We start from the raw sequence: 27771 nt of genomic DNA on the forward strand, positions 1-27771 counted from the left end.
AAATTTTTGTCTTACAAACGGCTTCAAAAGAAACTTACATAGTTAGTTCCTATACATCATATTTGAAACAAAAATTCATATTTTCAAAGAAAACATATGCAGTTGTATAATCCAAAAATTTTGTTTTAACAATGTAGCAACTTATACTTCTTTTATACTGTTGTCCTGAGAGAAAAGTTTTCTCTTTTTGTTAACCCTACCCTACCCGACCTCTCCCTTATCCCCCCCCCCCCTCTTAACCGGTGGACGACTGGCTCTGGGTTCCAACTGTTTGTCTACTACTCAGGTTTTCCCACTTAGAAAAATGAATAGTGAGAGTTCCCCTCATTGCTGCCAATTTCCTTTCTTCTACTTTATCCCCTATTATACTATTCTTTATTTCATTAAAAGAGGGTGGTTTTTTAAGTTCTCTATTTCTATAAATCAGATATTTAACAAGAATTAAAACATGATTCATTAATTGATATTTTCCTTTATTTCTCTCCTCTTTCCCATACAGAATTTCCTCCAAACTACAGTTATGTATTTCAAAGTCTAAAAATCTCGTGCACATTCCCCACACTGATTGTGCAAATTCACAAGTATGGAATAAATGTTTATATGTTTCTTCATCTTTTTCGCAAAATGAGCATAAGTTAGTCGAGACAAGACCAAAAGGGAAGAGGTGATGGTTTGTATATAATATATTATGTATACGTTTGAACTGAAACTCTCTTAATCGACTGTTAAGTGTACACTGTCTTAGTCTTAAAAATATGTTTTCTATTTCCTTAGGAAAAACCATAGTTCCTTCCAATTCTCTCAAAAACCAAAGGTTTAAAATCATCTTTCTTTATTAATTGTACATAAATTTGTTTTGATTTTAGATCAGCTATATTAGTTGTTTTCTTCCCCAAAGTGAAATCAGTTCCAGAATTATTTTTTCTTCTCCCTTTCTAAAATTATTTTTCCAACAAATTGGTAAACAGGCATAAAAGTGCTTGATCTTTTCAATTCCATTTACTTCAACACCTAAATCGATAAAATGCCTGTCACATTTTAGTTTACCATCGTTTTCCAGAATATGTTTTAATTTGTAAATTCCTTTGTCATACAACCTCTTATCGTATATACAACTTCCTTTATATCGAATAAGTTTATTATTAAAAATTACCACATCACCAATGTCTATACTCCTTATATGTCTCGTATTCACCCAATCTTCTAATAAATCCATATAAAATTGTGGAGCTGTCACTTTTAATAAACTTGGTATATAGTCTATAGCACGTTCGATTATGATATTCAGCGTGTTTGAATTATACCACACACTGTAACATATACGACTAATTCCACCTCCCAAACATTATGGCCCGAATTCACAAAGGAGGTTTCTCGACAAACCTTGGTTTTTGTACGTCATATGACGCGTTTTTACGCGTTTTTTTACAAACCTGGTTTGTAAAGAACAAAAGGAGGTTTGGCGGAACAAAAGGAGGTTTGTCGACAAACATCCTTTGTGAATTCGGGCCATCAGGTTTCTTATTCAATCGATAATAACTTGACCATAAACAGTAGCTTACAAATAATTTTGTATAGGTAAATACATTACACTATTACTTATTAGAGTTAATGGCAGCAATGTAGAACCTTTTTTAAAATTTCAATTCAATTTCAGTCTATTGTTTCATTTTTAAAAGTGGAAAATCATATTTGTGTATTATTCTTTTCTTCGACTCCCTTGCTCCCTCTTTTTGCGGGGGTGGGGGGCATGGGGCATGTTTCCCGGTATCCCTTGGATCCGCCAACGGTCCATAACAATGGCTGCATCCAAATGATGCCCCTGACGTCTCGTACCCATTGCCATACTAAACAGGCCTACTTCAATCAATACTAGGTTAACAATAAACAGTAACTCACAACTAACCTTGATACAGTTAGATACTATGCATGATAAGATACAGTTGATTGCAGCATTGTAGACCATTTTTCAAACAAAATGTCAATTATCTCATTGCTTTTCTTAATATTAAATATCCGCTATCGTCGGCACTTCGCCAATATTTCCTGATTAAAATACATCATGAAGTAATAAATGAGCATGCATTTTGTTTTTTATTACCAGTATTATTGCACCTTATCATAAAACATGTATGAAATATTACTTATTACATATTCCTTCTACTGTACTAACCCTCTTACATGCAACAAAATCCTGAACAAAAATCTCAACCTACAAAGATATTCATGGTTTTCATTGAAGGCGTCACTGTGCGTAAATTTTCCAAAACAATTTTTTGAATTTTCCCAACCGTTTTTCCATGAACGAAGTAAACAGAACATACATCAAGAGGACGAGTATGGTCACGGGAAGGGGGCTACGTCATCTTTTCGAGAACTACCGTTCTATTGTGCTAATGATATTGCTAACGTTACTGCTAATAATTATACCGATAGTGGTGCTAATGCTAACGCCAATACTACTAATACTATTACTACTTATGATAATACTCATATATACTGCTATTATTTTTACCACTAATAATAATAACCAACATTATAAGATGATGAAGCGGATCCTAATCAAATGATTGGTTGAGAGCGTATATGACCAGGCTTTCATTTTGCCTAACACGTAATTTTACTAAAGACCGGTCATAATCAAATACTAATGACCGGTGATTAGTAAAATCATGCTGTAAAACATCACTTTATAAAACAAATAAAACATCATCTTATAATATAGTATTAATGACTGCTTTGAGAGAAATAGTTGTTTTTATACGCTCAAGGGAAGGTTAGAATTTTGCTATTACCCGAGGCGTGCCGAGGGCAATAGCCCAATTGTAGCCTTCCCGAGAGCGTATAAAAACAACTATTTCTCGAATATTAAAGCAGTCATTAATACTTTTATATGCCGAAAAAAAAACGAAAAAAAAAAAACGAAAAAATAAAAAATAAAAAAACTTTTGTCGAAGATGGGATTCGATCTCTTGCGTACAAAAGGTGATGTAACTAAAATCACCGCCTTAAACCGCTCGGCTATCGCGCTCTGTTACCATACATAGCAGTTTTTTCTTATATATACATTAAAATGGATTGAAAACGGCTTCGCGTGGTGGATGCTTCGCGGCTGCTCCATTAAACAGGCCCTTCTTTTACTTTTGCAATGCATATTGGCACGAATTTAGATCAAGATCTATCGGCAGATGTTGTTTTTTTGTTTTTGGAAGTTTATTTTCGTCTTCATGTCAACAATGCAAGAAAAAATTGTCGCTAAGATCGATCGAGATTCAATTGTATTGAAATTACCGACCAATTCTTCGCACACGTACGGTATCCTCGATCGCTCAGACCATTTTTTAACATGTAAACCTATGGGGTAACCATGGAGACTGAACTATTTTCCCAATAACCATGGTTACTGGGAATTTTACAGAAATAGTTGAAGTTTATGAATGCAATTTCGACCAATCAGATGGCTGGATTTCTTATTAGTGAGGTATATAAAAACAAATGATACACAACAGTGAGGTCAGTAGTAAGGATTACCCATACAAGGTACCTTTGGAACAGTCTATTGAATACGCCAGAGGCGATCGAGGTTGTTTGGACTGTTTCGAAGGTACCGAACAAAATGATACTGATACTAAAACTAGTAAATCCTGAGCACTGTTTTAACGAACCATCGAACACAAAATATGTAATCTCAATATGAATAGCGTCTATAGCCTAATATTTACAATTACTATTAAATATTAACTTTCAGAAAAAATGAGAAAAAACAAAACAAAATAGAATACCATTATTGCAATATGATATAACCATTTTACAGTACTGTTATTTATACCTCAGTCACCCTGTACCAAACAATATCCAAACCGGTCCCAAACCGACCGATTCTTGGGTCAATTTTGAACTTCCTGTTCAATGCGTAGCCGGTCTTGCGTCGTTCTTATCGGTTAGACAAATTATTAGTCCTAAGCCACTCGACACAAAACCGACCCTACACCGACTCCAAACCGATCGATTCTTGTCCATTCGTCGAACTGCAAGTTCGTTCTCGGTTCGTTGTCGGTCTTGCGTCGGTTTAATGGTGTGACTGATTCCTGATACCTCCAAACCGATTACACACCGACTCCGAACCTTCGACCGAATATAATTTTTCGTTTGAAAAAATAATTTTGGTCGATAAATACAATAAAAATCTATATCATAAACAATCAAATTTTTCATATAAATAGATATCTGTAGCTATCACACAATTACTTTTAGAATGTTTCATTCAAATACATAACATGATTGGAAACACAAAGCAGTATGGAAGATTTTAAAGGAATTCACTCAAAGGCACATTCAGTAGCCTTGTCATTGATCGTTATCAGTGGCGAATCAATTGCAAATTTAAATCTACCATACGTCATTAAAGGTACTATGTCCCATTTGCAGGCCAACAAAAATGAAAAGGTTAAATTCCAACGGCATTTGAAAGTCAATACTAATTTAGAACTTCCCTCTAAATGAAAGGGCTTGAAAATGGCTTTTAGTGGGAAAACAACGACCATTAGTTGTCGAATCGACATAAGTGATTGCAATCACCTAAGTAATAGTCTGATTTTCAGACCCTTGTACCGAATGGACGTACGTTTTGTGCTGCACAAAGATTTAATCAGTTTAATTTTAGCCATACAAGTATAGTGGGTTATGTTAATGTTTAAATTTCACAGATAGGACATACATGACATATTCATAATTCCTGCAAAGTTCTACAGAATTTGTTGTTGGCTGCAAAAGGGACATTGTATCTTTAAAGTTAAGCCTTAGCCCAAGTTCCCACATAACGCTGTAAACCCTTCCCCACCTAAAAACATATCTGGCAAACAACAACAACACCCATATTAAGTAAATTAAGAAATATATATTCATATTTATTTCTACTGTGACACGATAATGATGACAACAACATTAGGCACTTATTGGCGGAAGAATTGCCTTTTCCAACACTGAAAACAGTTGCATAATATTGCAGCCTTTTCCATATTCATACCATCAATATTAATATAGGTAATATTGGCATCTGGCCACCAACTAGACCATAGTATATAGACTCTTGCAATTACCCCATCACAGTGATCATTTTCAGTGAATTACAGATGTGTATTACAGTTAGATACAAATACAATATGCACAGTGGGGTTATATATGTGTGTGGTATACTATTTAGTAAGAATTTAAAGCCCGAAGTCGTAGAAGTTACTTATATTAGAATAGCACGGTGGGTATACGCCATCGTGACTTGTAACTAGATGATAGACGGCAGCACCGGACGACATCCCTGCACCGAGGATGGCTACGAGCACGATTATCACGTGACAAGTGTTCGTAAGGCACGCGGGAATACTGTAATTTAAATATAACAACAACAACAAAACAGTTAAAAAGAGAGCGAAAAGACCACCCACTGTTCAATTTTTCTTACATCAGTAACAATGATAGAGTATACATTTGTTTATACATTTATAATGATGAGATAATATAAATTGATAATAATAATAACCATTAGCCAAACGAATAATCGACATTTCATAGTGCATTATATTACAAGATTCAAGATTCAACACACATTACCTTCTTCTTATAATCAAACAAATACAAAATGAAATTTACATTCGCGTACAACGATTTAGAAGGCGAAATACCATGAAAGCATGTGGCTTAAATGTACGATGTCCCATTTGCAGCCAACAACACATTTTGTAGAACATTGTAGGAATTATGAACACGTCCTATCTGTGAAATGCAAACGTTAGCAGTGTCCTAATATTCAAATTGTGCAAAGAAACCCGTTTACTTTCTAGATTTCACTGTCGGACACTGTCGAGTTACTGACTGACTTCCGTTTTTTCTTTGGTAATGACATTCATAAAATGAGCTTTAAAGGATACATGAGCATTTGTCAACATCAATAACCCAATTCTTGTAATGGCCAAAATTAAACTGATTAAATCTTTGCGCAGGAAAAAAACGTACGACCGTTCGGTACAGAGGTATAAAAATCAGACTATTCTATTTTAGTGATTGCAATTAAGTTGATTCGACAACTATAATGGTCTTTTTTCTCCCCACTTAAAGACGGCTTCACGCCCTTTCGTTTAGATGGAAGTTTAAAATTAGTATTATCTTTCAAATGCCGTTGGAATTTAACCTTTTCATTTGTTGGCCTGCAAAATGTGTTGGGGTCGAATATCACAATTAAACCTATAAATGCTTCGTTAATGGTTGTTCAGGCTTTGTGCCGCATTAATACTGTTGAGGCTACCCTGGGTAAACAAGACATTATATTTATTATTTCTCCCATTTTTTTTTTTTTTTTGGGGGGGGGGGGGACATTGTTTTCATTAATATTTATACAGGTTTTCTAAAGTATTAATACTGATGAGGTTACCCTGTGTAAACAAGACATATTATTATCATTATTTTCTTCATTTTTCGCACTGTTTTTTTTTTGGAAGGGAGGGGGAACGATGTTTTCATTTATATCTGTACAGGTTTGGCCGTATCACTACTGATCAGGCTACCCTAGGTAAACAAGATGTATTGTTACAACTATTTTCTTATTTTCCCATTTTGTTTATCTCTTCTTATTTTTTATTTTTTGGGGGGAGGCAAAATACATTTTGTTATTAATATTTGTACAGGTTTTGTGCTGTATAAATCCTGATGAGGCTACCCAAGAAAACAAGAAATATTGTTATTATCATTCTCTTAATTTTGTCTCTCCTTTCTTTTCGGTGGAGTGGGGGGAGGGCACAGTGTTTTTAATACTTACATGCTTTCCGGTGGACTGGCCGGGGGTTCCATCCGTACGAGCTTGGCATAGATGACGATGGGCAAGATAAAATTGACGACTGCTACTAATGGGCCACCGATCAGCGGCAAGAAGATCGTGAAGTGCGGGAAAGTCATGGCGACGAAGAGGAGAAGGAGTATGTACAAGGACCGTAGTAAACACCGCTTCCATGTAAACACTAATGTAAAAAATGAAAAATTGAAAAATGATGTGATCAAGATCGCCAAAACTTTTGAAATGGAATGTAGGGGTGTCGGAATGTAGGGTTATCGGAAACATGGGAAGTGTGGGAACATAGGGGTTTCAGAACATAGGGATGGCGGCCGGATGGCGGAACGTAGTGGTGTCGAACGAGTGCAGGTAAGATGCTTGCAAGACATGCAAGCCCAAGATTAGGCAAGAAGGGAACACAAATAATGACTAGGTTGGTTAATGGTGTTATGTAGTGAAACTTTGCTCTTAAATTTTCTGTTTTTTTACTGGTGATAGGATTGAGATATTTCATCAAAAAGTCTTCTTTGAAACCAAGGAAGATCTATTTATTGCTTTGGATACATTTTTGAGGCTGTTCTGAGGAGGATTGCAGTGATTTTTCAGGATACTTTACTGTTCTGAGCATGGCTTTTTGAAGCCTGGATTGTCACATCAGTCCCATATATGAGGATTTATGTTTGATGTCTGTTGTGTTGAGGATTTACAACTTTTTCAAGTTGTCACCAGCAGTGGGTATTGATTTCTCCTCGCTCCAAAGTATGTGAGTAATCTGTTAGTTTTGATTGCAGTGACTTTTAAGGATATTTTACAGTTCTGAACATGGCTTTTTAAAGCCTGGATGGTCACATCAGTCCCATATATGAGGATTTATGTTTGATGTCTGATGAGGATTGACACCAGCAGTGGTTATTGATTTTAGTTTCTACTAAATAGTTCAACTGCTTTACTCTGAATATTATCAAGATGTCCGGCCCTGGCAGGAAACCAAGTGTGAGTAAGCCAGTGACAAGGAAGACCAGCACCGCTACTGCTGCAGCAATTGCAGATGGAAGCCAGGGAAACTCAACAAGCTCTTCAAAATCAAAGACAGACCACAATTGTGGCAGTTGCAATCTTATTGTAATGGATGAAGATGATGCAATTGAATGCGAACTTTGCAAATTTTGGTTTCACTGCACATGTTAAAATGTATCCAAAAAGCTGTACGATACCATCAACGATATAGACTGTGGTGCATTACACTGGTACTGCCGAACCTGCAATGGTACAGCTGGGAACATGTTGAAAATGCTATCATCATTGCAGACCAATCACTCTAAACTTACTTCAGAGGTGAAAGGGTTGAAAGATGAAATGAAGGAATGTAAAGTAAGGATTTCCAACAACCAACAAAAGATGGAAGAAAAAATTGATGAACTCAAAAAGGATATGTCGATCCACAGCAAGGAACCACAATGCTCAACAGAAGAGGTGGAGAAACTGGTAGCAGATAAACTGGATGATTTTGTGGAAAGAGAGAGAAGGAAGAACAACATCATTGTTTACGGCATTCCAGAATCTCAAAGTCAGGATACCGAAGTTAGAAAAAAAGAAGATCGTGACCAGATAAACTCTATCTTTCACCAAGACCTCAAGCTGAAAGCAGATGTCAGTCATGTAAGATCTCTGTACCGCCTTGGTAAAAAGTCTGATTTAGCTAGACCATTGAAAGTTGTTATGGATAATGGAGCTGCTACAGAGGAAGTTTTAAGGGGAGCTAGGTCCCTCAAGTCAGGAACAGTACAGATCGCCAGAGATCGCACGAAGGCCGAGAGAGAGGAACACAAGAGACTAAGAAATGTTCTGAAGGAGAGAATTGAAAGAGGCGAAGAGAACCTTGTAATACGGGGCGGAAAGGTAATAAAGCGGACTTTTCGTCGCGATGAAGGAGTCGGCGACCACTAGTCAATTAGGAGATGGATTTTTAAACTCACTCACCAGCACTGCACAGTATTGTGATCACGATGTATATAGTGGAGCACAGAGCACAGCACACAGTGCAAATTTAAACTTTGAGTATACTGCACCAGTGATTGATCCACCATCTTCAAAGGTTACTGAACAGGAGAAGGTTAATGATCTAACCAACCATCCAGACTATATTTTGCAAACTGAGTCATCAATTAAGTTTTTCTACACAAATTGTGATACTCTAACAAACAAGAAGGAAGAGCTCTATACAACTATTTCACTTGTCAAACCAGACGTAATAGCTCTGACTGAGATCTACCCTAAAAGGATCAACCAGGATTATGCAATCCAACCTACTGAATTACAGTTACAAGGATACCATATGTTCTTACCAGCAAAACTTAAAGTCAGACAGAGAGGAGTAGTAGTTTACTTGAAAGAAGGGATTTCTGGTAGCTTGGTAGACATAGATGAAGGTAAATTTGAAGAAACTGTATGGATACGACTGTCTACCAATGGCACTGATCTTCTCTTTGGCTGTGTCTATAGAAGTCCCTCTAGCAACTCTGAGAACAATACAAACTCGAACTGTCTCCTACGCACAGCGTGTTCAATGAAGTATTCACACTTGATAGTGGTAGGGGACTTCAATTACAGAGGAATCAACTGGCAGGCAAACACCACCTCTGGAGTCAGTATCAATGATGAACAATTATTTATTGACACTGTGAACGATCTTTTCCTGCACCAACATGTAAAGGAACCTACCAGACAAAGGACAGGCCAAAGACCTAGCTTACTTGACTTGATCTTAACCAGTCATGAAGATACAGTCAGTGATGTAACTATTGGGCCACCCATTGGCAAAAGCGACCACGTGACCATTACCTTCGAGATGGATGTCGGCAACATACAGGCAGAGGAGGAGTTACCTACGAGAAGCTATTATCATGCAGATTATGATAAAATGAGGTACCAACTGAAGGACATTGATTGGAGTTCTAAGTTTGAAAATACTTCTGGAATACAAGCCTGGAATATATTTGAGGAGATTCTCCATAAAACCATAGAAGACTGCGTCCCACTGAAGAAAAAGAGAAAGCGGAATAGACCAGAGTGGATGAACAGTGAAGCTCTTGAAGCAGTTCGAAAGAAAAGGAAAGCTTGGAATAAATATCGAAAGAGTAAAAGAAAACAACATCCTGATGTGGATTTGAACTGGAGGGAGTACACCAAAATAAGGGACATAACCACCTCTGTGATCAGAAAATCAAAATCTGACTTCGAAAACAAACTAGCAGCTGAAATTAAATTGAATGCCAAAAGCTTCTGGAATTATGTAAAGAAACAGACAAAATCAAAACCATCATTGCCTGATCTACAAAAACCTGACGGAACATGGGCTAAAGAGGACCAAGAGAAAGCCGAGACCCTTAACGAGTACTTTGGTAGCGTGTTTTCAGTGGAGGATATTCATACAGTTCCAATACTTGACAAGAAATGCAGTAATCTTCTCACTATCATTGAATTTACACCCGAAGAAATCGATGGCCTGTTAATGCATCTGGACATCAACAAATCTCCAGGTCCTGATGGCATTCATTCGCGTGTGCTGAAAGAAACACATACTGAGATTGTCGAACCACTGCAAACAATATTTACTAAGCTAATGAACGAAGGGAAAAATCCATCAGTATGGAAACAAGCAACAGTGGTTCCAATCTTCAAGAAGGGCAAGAAGAATGACCCAGCCAACTATCGACCTGTGAGTCTGACATCCATTATATGCAAGTCTATGGAGAAACTAGTAAGAAAGCGTGTCATACATCATTTAGAACAGAACAAGTTAATGTGTGATGAACAACATGGATTTCGGACTGGAAGATCTTGCTCAACTCAACTTTTAGAAGTTTGCGAGGAGTGGACAGATGTCATTGACCAGGGTCATAATGTAGACTGCGTCTATCTGGATTATCGAAAAGCATTCGACAGCGTGCCACATCAACGGCTCATATGTAAACTTCAATCTTACGGAATAGAAGGTCCCTTACTTGCCTGGATTAAAGACTACCTCTCAGACAGGACTCAAAAAGTTACAGTAAATGGGAAAGAGTCGAGATCCATTCCTGTGACGAGCGGTATTCCGCAGGGAAGTGTGCTCGGACCAACATTGTTCAATGTCTTCATCAATGACCTGCCATCAACTGTTGACTCCCACATGAAGCTTTTTGCCGATGACACTAAGTTATACAGGACAGTGGACTCTAAAGCCGACTCAGATTTGCTACAGATGGATGTCAACACCGTAACAAACTGGTCCAATGTATGGCAATTGCCCTTTAACGAAAGTAAATGTAAAGTACTACATTATGGAAGAAAGAACCAAGGTTTTGACTACACACTGGCTGCTGGTACAAATATATTTTCAGTTCCATCTGGTAATGAGGAAAGAGATTTGGGAGTGCTGTTTCAACAGGACCTGTCTTTCAGCACCCATGCAGCAGATGCTGCCAAGAGAGCCAACATTAAGTTAGGAATGATCAGAAGGTCTTTTTCAGCCTTGCAAGAGAAGGGGTTCCTTAGTCTCTACAAAACCATTATTCGACCAACACTAGAATACTGCAACTCTGTATGGTGCCCAATACTCAAGAGAGATGAAGACATACTAGAAAAAGTCCAGCAGAGGGCCACCAGACTTCTTCCTGAGCTGAGACAAAAAGCATACCCAGACAGACTTAGAGAACTACAACTTCCTACTTTAGCTTACAGAAGACAAAGAGCAGATCAGATACAGATATTCAAAATCCTGAAAGGCTTTGACAGAGTGAATCCTTCAAAATTCTTCCAACTAGCCACTGGCTCAACAACAAGAGGCCATGATTTCAAGATTGTCAAACAACGTTTCAACACAAGACTTAGGCAGTATAGTTTCTCAATAAGGAGTGTAAATAATTGGAATGCTCTGCCTAAGGAAGTAGTCAATGCTGCCACCATTAACCAATTCAAGTCATCCCTAGAAAGGTATTGGAGAAACAATCCAATTAAGTTTGAACCATACTGAGACGGGATGCAACAGTAAAGAGGGACAAATAAGCTTTAGCTTCCAGTCTCTACACCCAAGTATACCAAGTAAGTAAGTAAGACAGGGGTGTCAGAACCTAGGGGTGTCGAAACCTAGGGATGGCGGAACATAGGGAGTTTCGAAACATAGGGGTGTCGAAACATATAGTGGTGTCATAACACAGGGAGTATCCGAACATAGGAGTGTCAGAAAATAGGAGTGTCAGAAAATAGGTACAGCGGAATATAGGGAGTATGGGGACATATGATTGCCGGAGTTTAGGGGTGTAGGACCATAGGGGGTGTCGGGACATAGGAAGTGTGGGAACATAAGGGTGCCGGAACATAGGGGTGACGGAATGTAGGGGTGCCGGATTGTAGGGTTATCGGAACATAGGGAGTGTGGGAACATAGGGGTGGCAGAATGTAGGAGTGTCGGAACATAGGGTGTCGGAATATAGGGGTGAAGGAATGTAGGAGAGTCAGAAAATAGGTACGGCGGAATATAGGGAGTATGGGAACATAAGAGTGCCGGAGTTTAGGGGTCTCGGAAACATAGAGGTGTCGGAACCTAGGGGTGTAGGAACATAGGAAGTGTGGGAACATAGGGGTGATGGAATGTAGGGTTATCGGAACATATGGAGTGTGGGAACATAGGGGTGCCGGAATGTAGGGTAATCGGAACATAGGGGTTACGGAATGTAGGAGTGTCGGAACATAGGGGTGCCGGAATGTAGGGTTATCGGAAAATAGGGGTGCCGGACTGTAGGGTTATCGGAACATAGGGAGTGTGGGAACATAGGGGTGCCGGAATGTAGGGTTTTTGGAACATAGGAGTGCCGGAATGTAGGGTTATCGGAACATATGGAGTGTGGGAACATAGGGGTGCCGGAATGTAGGGTAATCGGAACATAGGGGTTACGGAATGTAGGAGTGTCGGAACATAGGGTTATCGGAACATAGGGAGTGTGGGAACATAGGGGTGCCGGAATGTAGGGTTATCGGAACATAGGGGTAACGGAATGTAGGAGTGTCGGAACATAGAGGTGCCGGAATGTAGGGTTATCGGAACATAGGAGTGCCGGAATTTAGGGTTATCGGAACATAGGGAGTGTGGGAACATAGGGGTGACGGGATGTAGGAGTGTGGGAACATAGGGGTGCCGGAATGTAGGGGTGTCTGAACATAGGGGTGCCGAAATGTAGGGTTATCGGAACATAGGGGTGCCGGAATGTAGGGGTGTCGGAATGTAGGGGTGTCGGAAACATAGTTGTGTCGAAACATAGGGATTCCGGTATAACGCTTTGGAGGTGATGATGACCACTAGAATTGTCCTTGAGGACTTGGTTAGGATGATGGTAAAATTGTCGGACAAAATGAAGAACCAAAGTAAACAATAGAAGAATGATTAAGTACAATTATAAGGAATTAGATGATGTAATATTATTGAATAAATAAATGAAGTACATAAATGGACAAAAGAATAAACTAACCATTTAAGCCGTAAGTAAATAAACTAATGAAGGAATATACTAATATATATATATATATATATATATGAACAAGCGAATGAAAATGTACCAAGTATTGATTAGAATGTAAGTAAGCAAATGAGTACAATGAATGAATAACAGGTAAATGGATAACTCGTCACTAGGTTCCCAGGACAGAAACTTCCATGACTTTATATGTATCAGTAAGCCGTTCATTTTACATATGTTGAGTAACATGTACATGTAAGTAAATGACCCTACCGTAAGGAATATTGAAGAAATCTTCAGCGTCTTGGAAGAACGGATTGGATGTGATGATGATGACAGGAATCGTGTAGAACATGATGAGGATGATGAACGGTACAGTGATGAAGTGTGACGTCACTATATCCAGGATATTGGAGGCATGGAGCGCACGATAGCCTTCTCCGTAGATGATGAGACACGTGATGGTGGCAGGGAAGTAGATGATCGCTGTAACTGTAAGGAGCATATATGGTATGAATGTGAATATTCATATTTATAATTTAATAATGTGCATTGGGAAATGAATTTAAATCCCTTCTGCACTAGTTTGGCAAGGAGGATTTAGACCTCTCTGCAAGGTCACTGGCAGGTGGTTATCTCATCAAATCAGCTCTCAATTAACATAAGAAAAAGGGCATCATGGGGGATCAACGGGTACCGCTTAGGCATTATTGGCTGTATAGAGGGCGCAAGTAGCTATAAGTGGTGCAATGGGGCTTTCACAGTCTTTTAAGTAACGGGATATTGACCTTGAAATATAATTTGGGCTTCTAATTTATCAACAGTAGATACGAAACAATTGATAGGGTATTACGACAACCGTATGCAAAGAATATTTGTTCTTTTTCTAGAATATCGCTATCCTTTCGTCCTGTTGACGGATTACGTATTTTAACGGCGATGGGGGAATCCTGAATTATATACAATACGGTAGATTTGTTTTTAGATTTAAAAAAAATTGTCGACGAAGTAAAGAAAATTCTATTGCTTGACATGAGGTATGGGAGATGCGATTGACTTGACAATCAATGCTATGACAAATAAGGAAAATAAGGAAAGGGGGTATAAATTTACTTTAAAATTTATGATAAAAAGAACATTCAGTTATTGAAGAGGCACGTTTTGAAATTCTTAAAAGATTCAATCGAATTGGAAGTGCGGCTAAAAGAAGAAAGGGATTCTATATTTTGGGATCCGTAAAAAGAGAAACTACCCTCCCCACGATTTCGAGTTTACACGTGGTAATCGGAGGAGCGTAGGATCGTTTTGAAGAGCGGAGTTGATATTGTGATCAGGTTGATATTTAAACAAAAATGGATATATGATTTGGTGCACAGTTATTTAGACAAGACTATTAGAGAGAGTTTATATATGATACGCTTTTGTCAAGGTTAACCAGTGATATTGTACAAGCAAGTGAGATGCAGTTTAATACTCTGACTCCGCAACAAAATGAATAAACATAATTAAACTAATCTCGAAAATGAAAATGAAAATTTAATTCCTGTTGACAGGGTTTTAACTTCATTTTTTTTTAATACTGTTATTTTCGTGGGATAAGGAGGCTGATAATCGGCGCTCCATAAAATTTCATGCTTTTATTGTTATCGGCCATATTCATCTCAATGTGTTTCCCCCAGGAGGGGGGTACTCAGATTTGGTTTTGACGGGGATGTGCCGCTGAAGCCTCGCAACCCCTACCAATTTTTAAGGGTCATTTTGGCGGATTTTTCTCTAAGTAAAGCCCATTTTTCAAAATTATTGGGTGTTTTCATGATAAAAACCTGGACAATTTAAAAAAAAGCAGACCCATATTAAGGGGTGTCTTGGTTAAAATGGGACCCATGTTTAGGGATTTTTGTGTGAAAAAGTTACCCATTAGAGCGGCACACCCCGTATGTCTTAAAATGTGAGTGCTCCCCCCCCCCCTCCCCCCGGTGTATTTCCTCACTTGCATAACCTAGCAGAACACTGGTGGTGAAATCCTCTGGGTTTCGCATGTCGTGCTGCACGGTAGGATAGACAGACTGCCCGGCGTACGCGAATATGATGTCACCCATGGATGAAAAGATCTCATCGACCTCGACTTCGTCGGGGTGGTCGATGCCGGAGTAGGTATCGTGGTCGAGCAGGGATCCGACGAATAGAAACCCACCCGCCGTGAATGCAGTTATAATCGCGAAGTAACCTACGAACCTAAGGAGATCAAAGCATTGATTTCAGGAGAACAAATTAAAGCAATATTATTTATTTATTTTTAATTACAAAAGAAAGAAATCGTATCCCCCATAATTGTGTGCTTTTTTCTTGCTGTTGCTATTGTTGTTCTAATTCTCCTTTCCCTTCATCTCTATTGTCTTCTTCATCGCCTCCTTCCCATTTGTTTTCATCATCATTATCATCATAATCATTCTCTTACACTTTCTTCTTCTTCTCCTCCTCCTCCTCCTCTTCCTCCTCCTCCCCTTGTCCTTACTTGCTTTCTTCTTCATCTTTGTCTTCTTCGGCTCTTTCTCCTTTAGATCCTTCTTTTCAAAAAAAATCTTTCTCATCATTTTTATTCCTTTTCCCTTCTTCTCTAGTATTACTTAACATTAACAAATAAGGCTAGTTCAGACAAGATACAAAACCAATGTTTTTTTTTTAATTGATTGTTGACGTAAAGTGTTATGCGCGTCATAGTAAACAAGCCACACATTAAAAAAGGGCTCTAAAGAAAGATTCCATGGCATTTTGGGCTAATGCATGGCATACATTCTAAAACCCTTGCAAAATGCTAAGAAAAAAAATACGGGTAGATGCCACGCCCACTTTTATAATTAGAAAATGTCATTTCGGCTCGGAATGTGAAAGTATGTAAACAAAACAGAACATGATTTTTAATTTTCATGATCGAATATGTAATATCTCATGAAAACCTTCCAATTAATATAATTTTCATTATGAGTTGAAAAAATGAATCTGGTTAATATACATTTGAATGTTGGATATTACACACACAATGTATGGCGCAATGAAACATAAAAGTGCGATTTACTCGGAATATGGGGTCAATTCGTTATTTTTTTTCTTCATTTCTTTTCTTCAAACCATACACCTGTCCTTTAAAACTCTTTTTCTTGATTAAACAAATCATATATGTTGTTATGCCACACACGGAAAAGAAATGATCAGATAATGTGATGGATAGGTCATTTTGTTATCCCCTATGTATGTCTTTTTACAGGATGCTCATGTACTGTATATATGGCAATTCCCACATAATTATTAGCAGTATAAGTCTATGGGCTACAAACTGAAAAGGCACACACCACATGTCAAAGACTGGCCCTAAAGTTTCAAGATTTATTTATTTCTTTCCACTTGCATAAAAAAACATTTCATTCAGTAACAGTAGTAACAAGTTCATCGTAAACTAGCATAAATACATTAACAATGAAACAGTTATAAAGACTTTAACAAATGTGGAAAAAGAGGTGGTCTGTTAAAAAAGCACAGCTTGTTAAAACACAGATCACCTTTACAGAAACAACATTTTTTTTAAAAAGAAGTAGGTTATATTACAGGGGGAGGGGGACTAATACTAATCTAGTTACCTATACAGACTATAAATAAATATCAGATCTACCACTAATTTACAAAATATGGTAGACTAAAAAAGAAAACAGAATAAAGATAATGGAAAAGTAAAGAAATAGGGGAAGGAGGATAATGTACAACACGGGGGGGGGGGGACAATGCTATTCCAGTTACCTATATTGAATACTAATAAAAATCAGATCTATTCACTGTAGGTGTACAGTAGATGAAATTTCAGCTTACGTTTGAAGACAGAAGAGCTTACAGACTGCCTAATAGAACAGTCTAAAGAGTTCCAATACTTTGGTCCAGTATGTGCAAGTGTATTAATCCTAAGCTGAGTTCTAGCTGATGATACATGGTATAAGGCAGCCTGCCTAGTAGAGTATTTGTGTATTTGGTTATTCTTTACAAAAATAGATGCTATTGACATGGGAGCTTCACCCTTCTCCAACTGATACATAAGATATCCCAGATATAGAAAATATATATCTTTTACCTTCAGCATTTTATTTTCGTAAAATAGCTTGTCAGTGTGAGCACGCCAATCAGCTGCCGAAATAATTCTCACTGCTCTCTTTTGAATGAGCAGAATTTTATTTAAGTAGGATTTGGCTGAGGCACCCCAGGCTAGCACACCATAATTTAAGTATGGCAAAATTAAGGAACAGTACAACATGCTAAGTACTTTTCTTGGGAATACAAACTTCAATTTGTTGATCATACCAACATTTCTAGAGAGCACTTTACTTAAATGAGTAGTATGCATCTTCCAAGTCAATTTATCATCAATGTGGAGACCTAAAAATTTAATAAATGAGACCTTTTCAATATTTACCTGATCAAAGACTACATTACCAGGCATTACTGTTTCACTATTACTGAATAACATATGTTTAGTTTTTAATAAGTTTAGCGACAGTTTATTTGCATGAATCCATTTAGTCAATACACAAAGCTCTCTATTTACAGTTTCTAAAAGAGTATTTAAGTTTCTATGAGAACAGAATACACTTGTATCGTCTGCAAATAGCAAAAAAGAAAACGTCTCTGAGGATTTTGGAAAATCATTTACATATAAAATAAAAAGCAGGGGACCCAAAAGGGAACCTTGAGGTACTCCACACGTGACGGGTAACATATCTGAACAAATTTCGCCGAGCTGCACAAATTGCTGTCTGTTACTAAGATAACTTCTAAACCATTCGAGTGCAGGTCCTCTTACCCCATAATAAGAGAGCTTGTGCAACAAAATATTATGGTTCACCGTATCAAAAGCTTTGGAATAATCCAAAAATATACCAACCGTATGGAGGTGTTTATCAAGTGCCGAAGATATTTTGTCTAAAAGACATAAAACAGCATGAGAAGTTGTGTGTTTCTCGCGAAAACCAAACTGAGAATTTGAGAAAACTTGACACGACTTCAAAAACTTTATCAATCTAATATATACAAGCTTTTCCAAAATCTTGGAGAAGACAGTAAGTAGAGAAATTGGTCTATAATTACCAGTTTCTACAGGGTTCCCTTTTTTATATATAGGCACAACTTTAGCTATTTTCATTTTTTTAGGAACAATTCCATGCATTAAAGACAAGTTATAAATGTGAGTGAGAGGTACGACTACAAATAAAATTACTTCTTTTATCAAATCATTAGTTATACCATCATATCCAGGGCTCTTCTTCCTTTTCAAGCCACTTACAACATCTATAACCTCAGAATTCACTACAGGAACAAAAAATAAAGACTTTTCATTTGGACTGGTTAAATAATTTCCATAGGTTTCCTGTATATCAGGTATGGAGCTAGACAGAGTAGCACCAATGTTAGAAAAATATTCATTAAATGCTTCACACATAAGTTTCTTGTCTTCAATAAGACCATCCTTCCAGGTGAGTTTTGTAATACTCTGTAGTTTAGGATTGGTTTTCAAGACATTTCGAATAACTTTCCATGTTCCTTTAACATTATTACACGTAGACTGGAATTGAAATTGATAATAGTCTTTCTTTGCTTGGCGCAGAGCAGAAGTCAATATATTTCTATAGTTAGTATACTTAAGCTTGGCTACACCAGTCTGCTTTGCTTTGTATCTACAAAACAAACGATTCTTTTTATTTATTGACCTGAGTAAAGACTTAGTGACCCATGGCATTCGAGGTACTCTTTTATATTCTTGTTTACTTCTTTGCACCAAGGGAAAGCATCTGTCATAAGATAACACCATTATATCCATGAATTTATCAAAAGACTTATCAACTTCTGTTTCACATAAAACTTCGTTCCATTCAACAGTTTCCAATTCTCTCTTAAATTTTGCTATATTTCCCTGAGTGAATTTCCGTGTTAACTTATCACAGGATTCAGTACAAGAACTCCTTAATGCTAAAGATGTTCTAGCAAATATAGGGAAATGATCAGATATATCGGCCACTATTACACCAGCAGTGGGAATAGGGTGCAAATTGGTGAAAATATTGTCAATTAAGGTTTGTGAGTTATCTGCTACTCTAGTTGGCTTATTAATCAGAGGAATCAAAGAGAATGTACTTAAAGTATCAACAAAATTATTAACAGAGTTATCGTGATCATAACTTAATAAATTTATATTAAAATCACCCATAATAATTATTTTTTTTATTTCTGGATAATGGGCTTGAAAGAGTGTTAGACAATTCTTCAATAAATTCATTCACATCACCATTTGGTGGCCTATAGACTACTCCCACTAACAAGTTTTTTTCTCCAGGAATTATAATTTCAACAAATAGAGATTCTAGTGAATCATTCATAATGTACAATTCTGTTTTTGTATGACACTCAAATGAAATGGGAATATACATTGCTACACCACCACCGGATCTGCTTTGTCGATCATTAGTGATTAGTTGATACCTAGGAAGATCGTACATGGCAGTTGGATGACTAGAAAACCAAGTTTCAGTGATTCCAATTATTGGGTACTTATCCTGAAAAGTGTCCAAAAACAAGGAAAGCCTGTCAAAATTTGCATTCATGCTACGCACATTAAAGTGCAAAAAGGACGTTTCATTGACAGGACAGTTTCCTAAATGTTCAGAAAATTGTTTTTCAGTAAAATATTTTGAGTCGTGCACTGTAGCTTCAACCTCGTCATTCAACATATATTCAAAATGTGTTGCATTCATATTCAACTCTGCAACAATATTATCATCAGACTGAGTGTGGCTCAATTGAGTAGCATTAACCTGAGGCATCATAACCTTGACAAAAATCTGCACATAGATCTGTGGTTATAAAGAAAGTAACTGGATTTAGCAATAGCACAAAAGGGGAAAAAAAGACATACACACAATTGACAGAGATGTTAAAAGCCATCCTTTCCGCATGGTCAAGCATCACATGTACAAAAATGTGATGTGTTAACATATTTACAAACTTCCTCAAAATGAGTAAGGAAAAAAGACTCATTTACAGAGGAAAAAAACTAACAAGTAACAAAAAAAAACAAAAACAAACGTGGGCTGCTTCTGGGGCCCAGAATCAACCTAAAAAAAAAAATAATGATTTTCTCTAGCGTACATAATACATATAGAGGTCTACAGACTGTTTAACATATATTCATTATGACTCACATCATTCACATGTGAAGAGATCAGATTGGTCGTTTTACTCACTGGTTAAATATCCAACCAAGTAGAAAAAGAGGTTAAAGAAGTACCTGGAAAATTCATAGGAATGCTATGAATTAGATGCAAAGAAACAAAACAATAGAGTTGAGATCACAGATAAACACAGTTTGTGGTGGATGTGACCACTAAGAACTATTAAAGGGATAGTTGAATTTTTATATAAAGAGCACTGTTTTTATCAAATTTTAGTTACCAAAAACTGCACCATTACATTACAAACTAATACTTATAACTGCACCATGCTCGAAAGGTATACAAAAATTACAAACGACTTAGTAATAAGCCTGTTTACAGTTAAAAAGAGCCGTTAAACCACATGAGGGCATTCTTTAGAATATGTCATTGGTTTCAACAAGGGGCGGATCTAGCCGGCGGCGAGTGGGGACGGGGGCAATTCGTTAAGGACAGGTTATTTGCCAGAATTAAGATTTTGTGAAATGTCATGCACGCAATATGATACAAATCATATAACCTGGGCAAAGGAATGTGAAAATCGAGTTTTGGGGAAGTATAACCCCCACAGCCTAAAGCAGAAAGTGTTTCGGTTGGTTGAGTTTACTGTTCGCACACACACATTCTCACCATTAATGGGGTATCTCACTGAGCGGCGAATGCTTACGAACATTGCTAATGTGGATTTGCCAACTTTTATGACGAATGTTGGCGAAAATCAGAGTGTTTAGCAACAATTAGCGACATTTGAGCGAATGTTTGCGAAAGTGTTTGCGAAAGGCAGTTGGCGACTATTCGCGACTGTCAGCAAATGTTAGCAACAGTTTTTGCGAAGATTAGCAACTATTTGCCAATCATTTGCCATTATTTGTGAATGTTTGGAACCTTTTGCTAACTCCTGGTACTCAATGGGTCGATTTTTCATAGGAACCATATGGTAACGTGGTCGCTAGCATTGGCGAATCAAAAATGACTTCAGCGACACCGTCTTAAAACCGTTTTCAAAGGCTTACAACTGTTTTAAAAACGGTCGCAAAAGTTTGCAGAAAAATAAACCATGAGCATGCTCAAATTTCTTTTCGACAAGAAAAACTGTTTGCAACTATGAAAACTGTTTGCGAACTTTTGTGCAACCTTTGATGACGAACCATGGCGAAACCCCTAATTCGCTACGTTCGCAAGCATTCACCGCTCAGTGAGATGGCCCCTTTAACGACGAAGTATTATTATTATGCTATTTTTTTACCGCCTTTGTCATGCTATTTGAATGGGGAGAAAATCAAATGTCAGGCTTCCAGGGAGAATTTCAATTATTGTTCAGAAGTTTCAGTTGATTCCGCTCGGTTGATATAACTGTTCAGATTATTCAGCTGAGAAATTTGGTTCTGGATGTTTAACATGGACAAAATGCACTTGTTTACTTAATCGCATTATCTCTTATTCATTCTAGTTCTAACGTTTGCTGACTGCTTTCAAGACAATATCATGTTGTCGATCTTAGTTCTGTGTAGCCTGATGTCTCATTGTAACTTTTAGGCAAAAAGCAACGATTGTTGGATTTTAGCGACAATCGTTATTCGTTCGCCATTCGCTGCTCTCTATATTAATACTTTTATGTCATACAGTAAAACAAATTGAAATTTCAGGACTCATGGCAAATTAGTTTTACAGTTGATTCCACTTGAATGTTTAATCCAATTGCTCGGATAATTTAGCAGAGAGAGAGAGAGAGAGAGAGGGGGGGGGTAGAAGTGAACATTCTCCAGTATTATTTGTACTTGTTCATCGTCTCTACAATGCCATTTGAATACATAAAAACAAATAATGTTCGGCTTCCTGGGAGAAATTGTTATTAAGAAATGTCTGGCTGCACCCAGAAGATCCCGCTGGTTCCCGCTCTCTTCGTCTAGCCTTCATTTTCCTTCTTACCACGAATAATGTTATGTCCATGTGCATGCCTCGATCATTGATAAGCTAATCACTATTATCGCTGATATTCTTCTTCTTCTTCCCCTTCTTCTTCTTCTTTTTCCTCATCCTCTTCTTCTTCTTCTTCCCCTTCTACTTCTCCTCCTTCTTCTTCTTTTTCTTCTTCTTCTTCTTCTTCTTCTTCTTCTTCTTCTTCTTCTTCTTCTTTTTCTTCTCCTTCTACTTCTCCTCCTTCTTTTTCTTCTTCTTCTTCTTCTTCTTCTTCTTCTTCTTCTTCTTCTTCTTCTTCTTCTTCTTCTTCTTCTTCTTCCTTTTCTTCTGCTTCTTCCCAGTAGTAGTAGTAGTAGTAGTAGTAGTAGTAGTAGTAGTAGTAGTAGTAGTAGTGGCAGCAGTATCATAATCACTATTATAATTATATAATTATAAGTTGCTATTTTGTTGTACCTTTGGCATTTGTTTGTACTTCTGACATTATTACCTCTGGCGTTTTTACACCGAGCCCATTTTTCAAACTAGGAATATATCACGACTCGACTACCATGGACTGATTTTACCTAAAACATTACCAGACTTATGTAAATAGTAAAATCTTTCTTGAAATCTAAATATAAAATCATCATCATCATCAACAACAACATCAAGGAGAGGAAGAAGATGATCAAGAAAAACAAGAAGAACAAGAAGAAGAAGAAGAACTAGTAGAACAAGAAGAAGAAGAACTAGTAGAACAAGAAGAAGAAGAACTAGTAGAACAAGAAGAAGAACAGGAAAAAGATGAAGAAGAAGAAGAACAAGAAGAAGAAGAAGAAGAACAGGTAGAACAAGAACAAGATGGAGAAGAAGAAAAACAAGAAGAACAAGAAGAAGAAGAAGAACTAGTAGAACAAGAAGAAGAAGAACTAGTAGAACAAGAAGAAGAAGAACTAGTAGAACAAGAAGAAGAAGAACTAGTAGAACAAGAAGAAGAAGAACTAGTAGAACAAGAAGAAGAAGAACTAGTAGAACAAGAAGAAGAACAGGAAGAAGGAGAATAAGAACAGGAAAAAGATGAAGAAGAAGAAGAACAAGAAGAAGAACAAGAAGAACAGGTAGAACAAGAGCAAGATGGAGAAGAAGAAAAACAAGAAGAACAAGAAGAAGAAGAAGAACTAGTAGAACAAGAAGAAGAAGAACTAGTAGAACAAGAAGAAGAACAGGAAGAAGGAGAATAAGAACAGGAAAAAGATGAAGAAGAACAAGAACAAGAAGAAGAACAAGAAGAACAGGTAGAACAAGAACAAGATGGAGAAGAAGAAAAACAAGAAGAACAAGGAGAAGGAGAATAAGAACAGGAATAAGATGAAGAATAAGAAGAACAAGAAGAAAAACAAGGAGAACAAGAAGAAGAAATACAACAACAACAAGTCAACAACAAAACTAGCAGTAACGACCTGAATGGATCAACTTACCAGAAATCTTTCGGTGTGCCCATCCAGAGGAAGGGGCAGACGAACACCGCCACCATGGGCAAGTAAGCGCACGCTGTTAGATGGACGTTGAGGAGCTTGAGTAAAACATGGAGATTATCGGAGAGTATAAGTAATCCAGTCGTGCATATAGCCACACCGTAAAGATAGAGAAGAACGGATGCTATTCTCCTGCAAGAAATTCAGGAATAGAAAGACAAACAATTATCAAATAATAATGTCTACTTAAAGTCTACTTTATATTCCATTATATATTTTATCTTGTATTCCACCTTGAAGGTACTAATACAAAGTTTTGGTATGGGGTCATGAATTTGGTTCAAATGAACATATTGGAAGCAAATGCGATCTTACAATATTCAGTGATCGTTGTCGGTTGAAATCGCGTCTACTGTAAAGTGATGAAATTGTAAATAATAAACTCGTTATGTTATAATAGTAATAATATGGATATTTATATAGCGCCGGTATCCGCCAGGCTCTGACGCTCATGGCGCTGTACATGTATTACTATCACAAAAATATAACTTTCTTAACAAAAATAAAGTAAACTAAAACAACACAAATTATTACGCAACATTGACATGATTAAATAGCACTGTTTAGAAAGAGATGGGTTTTTAGAGCAACTTTGAAGGCATGAAGGGTAGTTAAATTACGAATACGAATACTAAGTGGCAGCTTATTCCAAAGGAATAGCTTCCTCTCAAGACTGACATTACTTTAGCTTTCAAACAATGTTTCTTGACTACGATCGACCGATTTGCTATTCCCGTTTGGAAATTATATATCAGAACTGCAGCCGGGAGCCCCGTTAAATTTTGAATATTCAATTTCTCGAAAGCAGAATTTGTTTAGGGGCTCCATTTTCTAGTACTTGTAATCCATCCACAGGGGCATCCAAATATATCAAAACTTTAAAGAATTACTATCCATCCGATTTTCAAAATTACCCAAAACTGTGCATTACCTTTAATATGTTCTATTCCTATTCTATTCAGAAATTTCTCTTAACAGCGATTGAAACTTCCCCCAGGAAGCCTGAAATGTTAACATTTTGTTAATTCAAATAGCATTGTAAAGACGATGAGCAAATAAGAATAGCAATGATACTTCGTCTTTAATGGTGAAAATATTCGCTTCTATTTCTATCTGCTATTTCATGCGAACATTAATGGAATCAACCGAGTGAAATCAACTGTAAAATTACTTACATTGGGTCCCTAAAGAGTATAATTGCTATTCCATGTCATGGTTCAGTTTCAGATATCAGTTTCCAGTTTAGTTTTATTTCATATTTCACGTTCACATTCATCACATAAATCATTTGCAATAACAATAAGAACTAGAAATTTAATTCGTCATGGGGACGAATTAGGTGGTCTGTTTTCAATTTTATGATCATTGAAAAGTCAAAAAAGAAAAAAAAAAAAAAAATTGTTGGAGACGCCCGGACTCGAACCAGGGACCTCGAGGTCGGAAGTCAAGCGCGTTACCGATATACCAAAACATTTCCCATAGAGAATACACGTAAACGGAAAATGAAATTCTCAAATCCCACTTTGCAAGTGAAATATGAGCATGATCCCGTCATCTAATCGAGAAATAAATGGCACACTTGTGATAGCTTATTGTCTCAGCTACAACATACTCAAAGCTCAGCGTAAACAAAGATAAAACGACAGAGATATTGCTCGCGACAGACGAGAATGTAGAATCCAGTTTTGAGAAAAAGTCATGTCCCATAGAGAATACACGCAAAATGTGAAAAATTGACATGCCTCCTTTAATCGCGAAAATACGCCATGATGCCCTTGTCAAAATGAAATATCGTGGTGACTGCATTTGTAGACAATATTCTCAGGTAGAACATATCAAAATTTGGAAGAAAATTAATCAATATTTACAAAGATACAATCAATTTTCCAAAAATATGATGACGTCATAATATGCAAATTGAAATTTTGAGTTCGGAGGCCATTATGATGACGTCATGAGTCAATTGAGGGTCAAATGAGACATGGAATCATATCTCCAACTCATGCTTTTTCTAACCATGATATAAAAGTTGGGGTCAATGGACTATCTGAAGAGCTATTATGATTTTTAAAATGGCATGTTTTTGATCAAATTTGCATTATATTGCCCATAGCAGCACGCGCGGATTTTGAACTTTGACGCGCGCTCACGGCCTTATGAAAGGTCAAGGGTGACTGAAAAAAAATGTAAATTGTCATTTACGGTAAGAGGAATCTAAATCATGTAAAAATTTTGAATTTGACCTTTTCCGCGCGCTATGAGCGCGCGCAACGCGCGCGGGGACACTTACGGACGGAAAATTTTGAAATGCTTAAAATGACCTGATTCGTACTCTCCTTTAATAGTTAAGTGATTTTGAGCATTTGTAAATTTTGACGCACGCGTACGTGCGCGTCGTGACCTTTATGTGACCTTTGATGACATGACCTGTTGACCCTTGACCTGAAGTATATGTGATATGAATATGAATGACCTTTGCTTATGCATCACGAAGATATGATGGATAACGTGATTTCACAAAATGGCGCCTGGATGACGTCACGATGACCTGATGACCTTGAAAATGTTCCTGTCACGTATCATGACAATGACCTATGACTGTGTCAAAATTGAAAGAAATTAACACAACCAATCTTGAGTTAATCGATAAACAAAAAACGGGAAGAAATAAAAATAAAGAATAATAAATAAATAAATAAATAAATAAAGAAAGAAAATTCTGACGAAAACAATAGGTGGTCTGTTGACAACAGACCACCTAATTAATATGTTTTCAGGAGTCGCGCGATATGTGTGGGATGCGTGTGAGGGATGTGAACATGGATGATTAAAGATTATAAAATGATGACGTGGATCTTAATCAAATGATTGGTTGAGAGCGCACACGTGACCAGGCATTCATTTTGCCTAACACTTGATTTTGATAATGGCCGGTCATTAGTAAATTCATATTATAAAAAAATCATTTTATAAAACAAATAAAATATAATCTTATAAAACAAACACCACACTTCAGTTTGTTCGGGCATTAGTAAAATTACCTACACAGGGTACATTTGGAACAGTCCTGGTGATACTAATGCCCTCACTGATGTGTATTATTTGTATAATAAACAATATATAAAAACGAGCAGCATCTGTACTAACCTGCCCCATATTCCATATGCCTCGTAGGCCAAGGCTGGGTAAGGATAGCGGTGGATTTCGGTGCGGTATTTCGAGTACCTCTGTCGGAGTAGTATCCAGCTCTTAGAGAGTAAAGTCCCCGAGAACGCCGACAGGAGTAGAGCTACGATGGCCACCACAAGACCCCACGCACCTGTGGAGAAGAAGATAACATGCATAATTATAAGAGGGTATATAGCTGATGAGGCAAGATAGCTCAGTTGGTAGAGCAGTGGTCTCGTAATCCGGCCGGGAATCCGGCGTCCCGGGTTCGAACCCAGGCGATTCCCTTTTGATAAGGCATTAATCCTCATTATCAGGCATCTCGGAGAGGGCCCTTTTAAGCCGTCGGTCCTCTGGTTGCTTACTAGCAAGTATTTATGCTTTCTTAGCAGTCAGGTAAAATAACCACCACTACACAAGATGTATACCGTAACGATTTAGTTTATAGTGAGCTGTTTATCGTTTATTGTGAATTGCCAATTTTTAATTGTTATAAATGGGCTTGTTTTTTTGTTGTCATGAAACCTTTCTCCATTTCTTACTACCGGCATCCACTCACTATCAACACGACGGACAAAGAAAGAGGACAATATATATACAGTTCCTCAGGT

The 27771-nt window shown here is 37.3% G+C and overlaps 1 protein-coding gene across 1 annotated transcript in view; it reads right to left on the minus strand.

The window, feature by feature from the left end:
• Positions 1–5210: 5210 nt before the first annotated feature.
• Positions 5211–27771, minus strand: part of LOC105444808 (amino acid transporter AVT1F-like) — a 44826-nt gene continuing 22265 nt past the window's right edge. Inside the window, exons 4-9 of the mRNA XM_030987816.1 lie at positions 27140–27311; positions 23936–24124; positions 15305–15549; positions 13588–13806; positions 6809–7007; positions 5211–5379 (exon numbers count right to left, since the gene is read on the minus strand). Of these exons, the coding sequence (XP_030843676.1) occupies positions 5211–5379; positions 6809–7007; positions 13588–13806; positions 15305–15549; positions 23936–24124; positions 27140–27311 (1193 nt within the window). The remainder of the gene's footprint in view (positions 5380–6808; positions 7008–13587; positions 13807–15304; positions 15550–23935; positions 24125–27139; positions 27312–27771) is intronic.

Source organism: Strongylocentrotus purpuratus, unplaced genomic scaffold (assembly GCF_000002235.5).
Source record: "Strongylocentrotus purpuratus isolate Spur 01 unplaced genomic scaffold, Spur_5.0 spur5_scaffold_17, whole genome shotgun sequence".
In the NCBI taxonomy this organism is placed as follows: domain Eukaryota; kingdom Metazoa; phylum Echinodermata; class Echinoidea; order Camarodonta; family Strongylocentrotidae; genus Strongylocentrotus; species Strongylocentrotus purpuratus.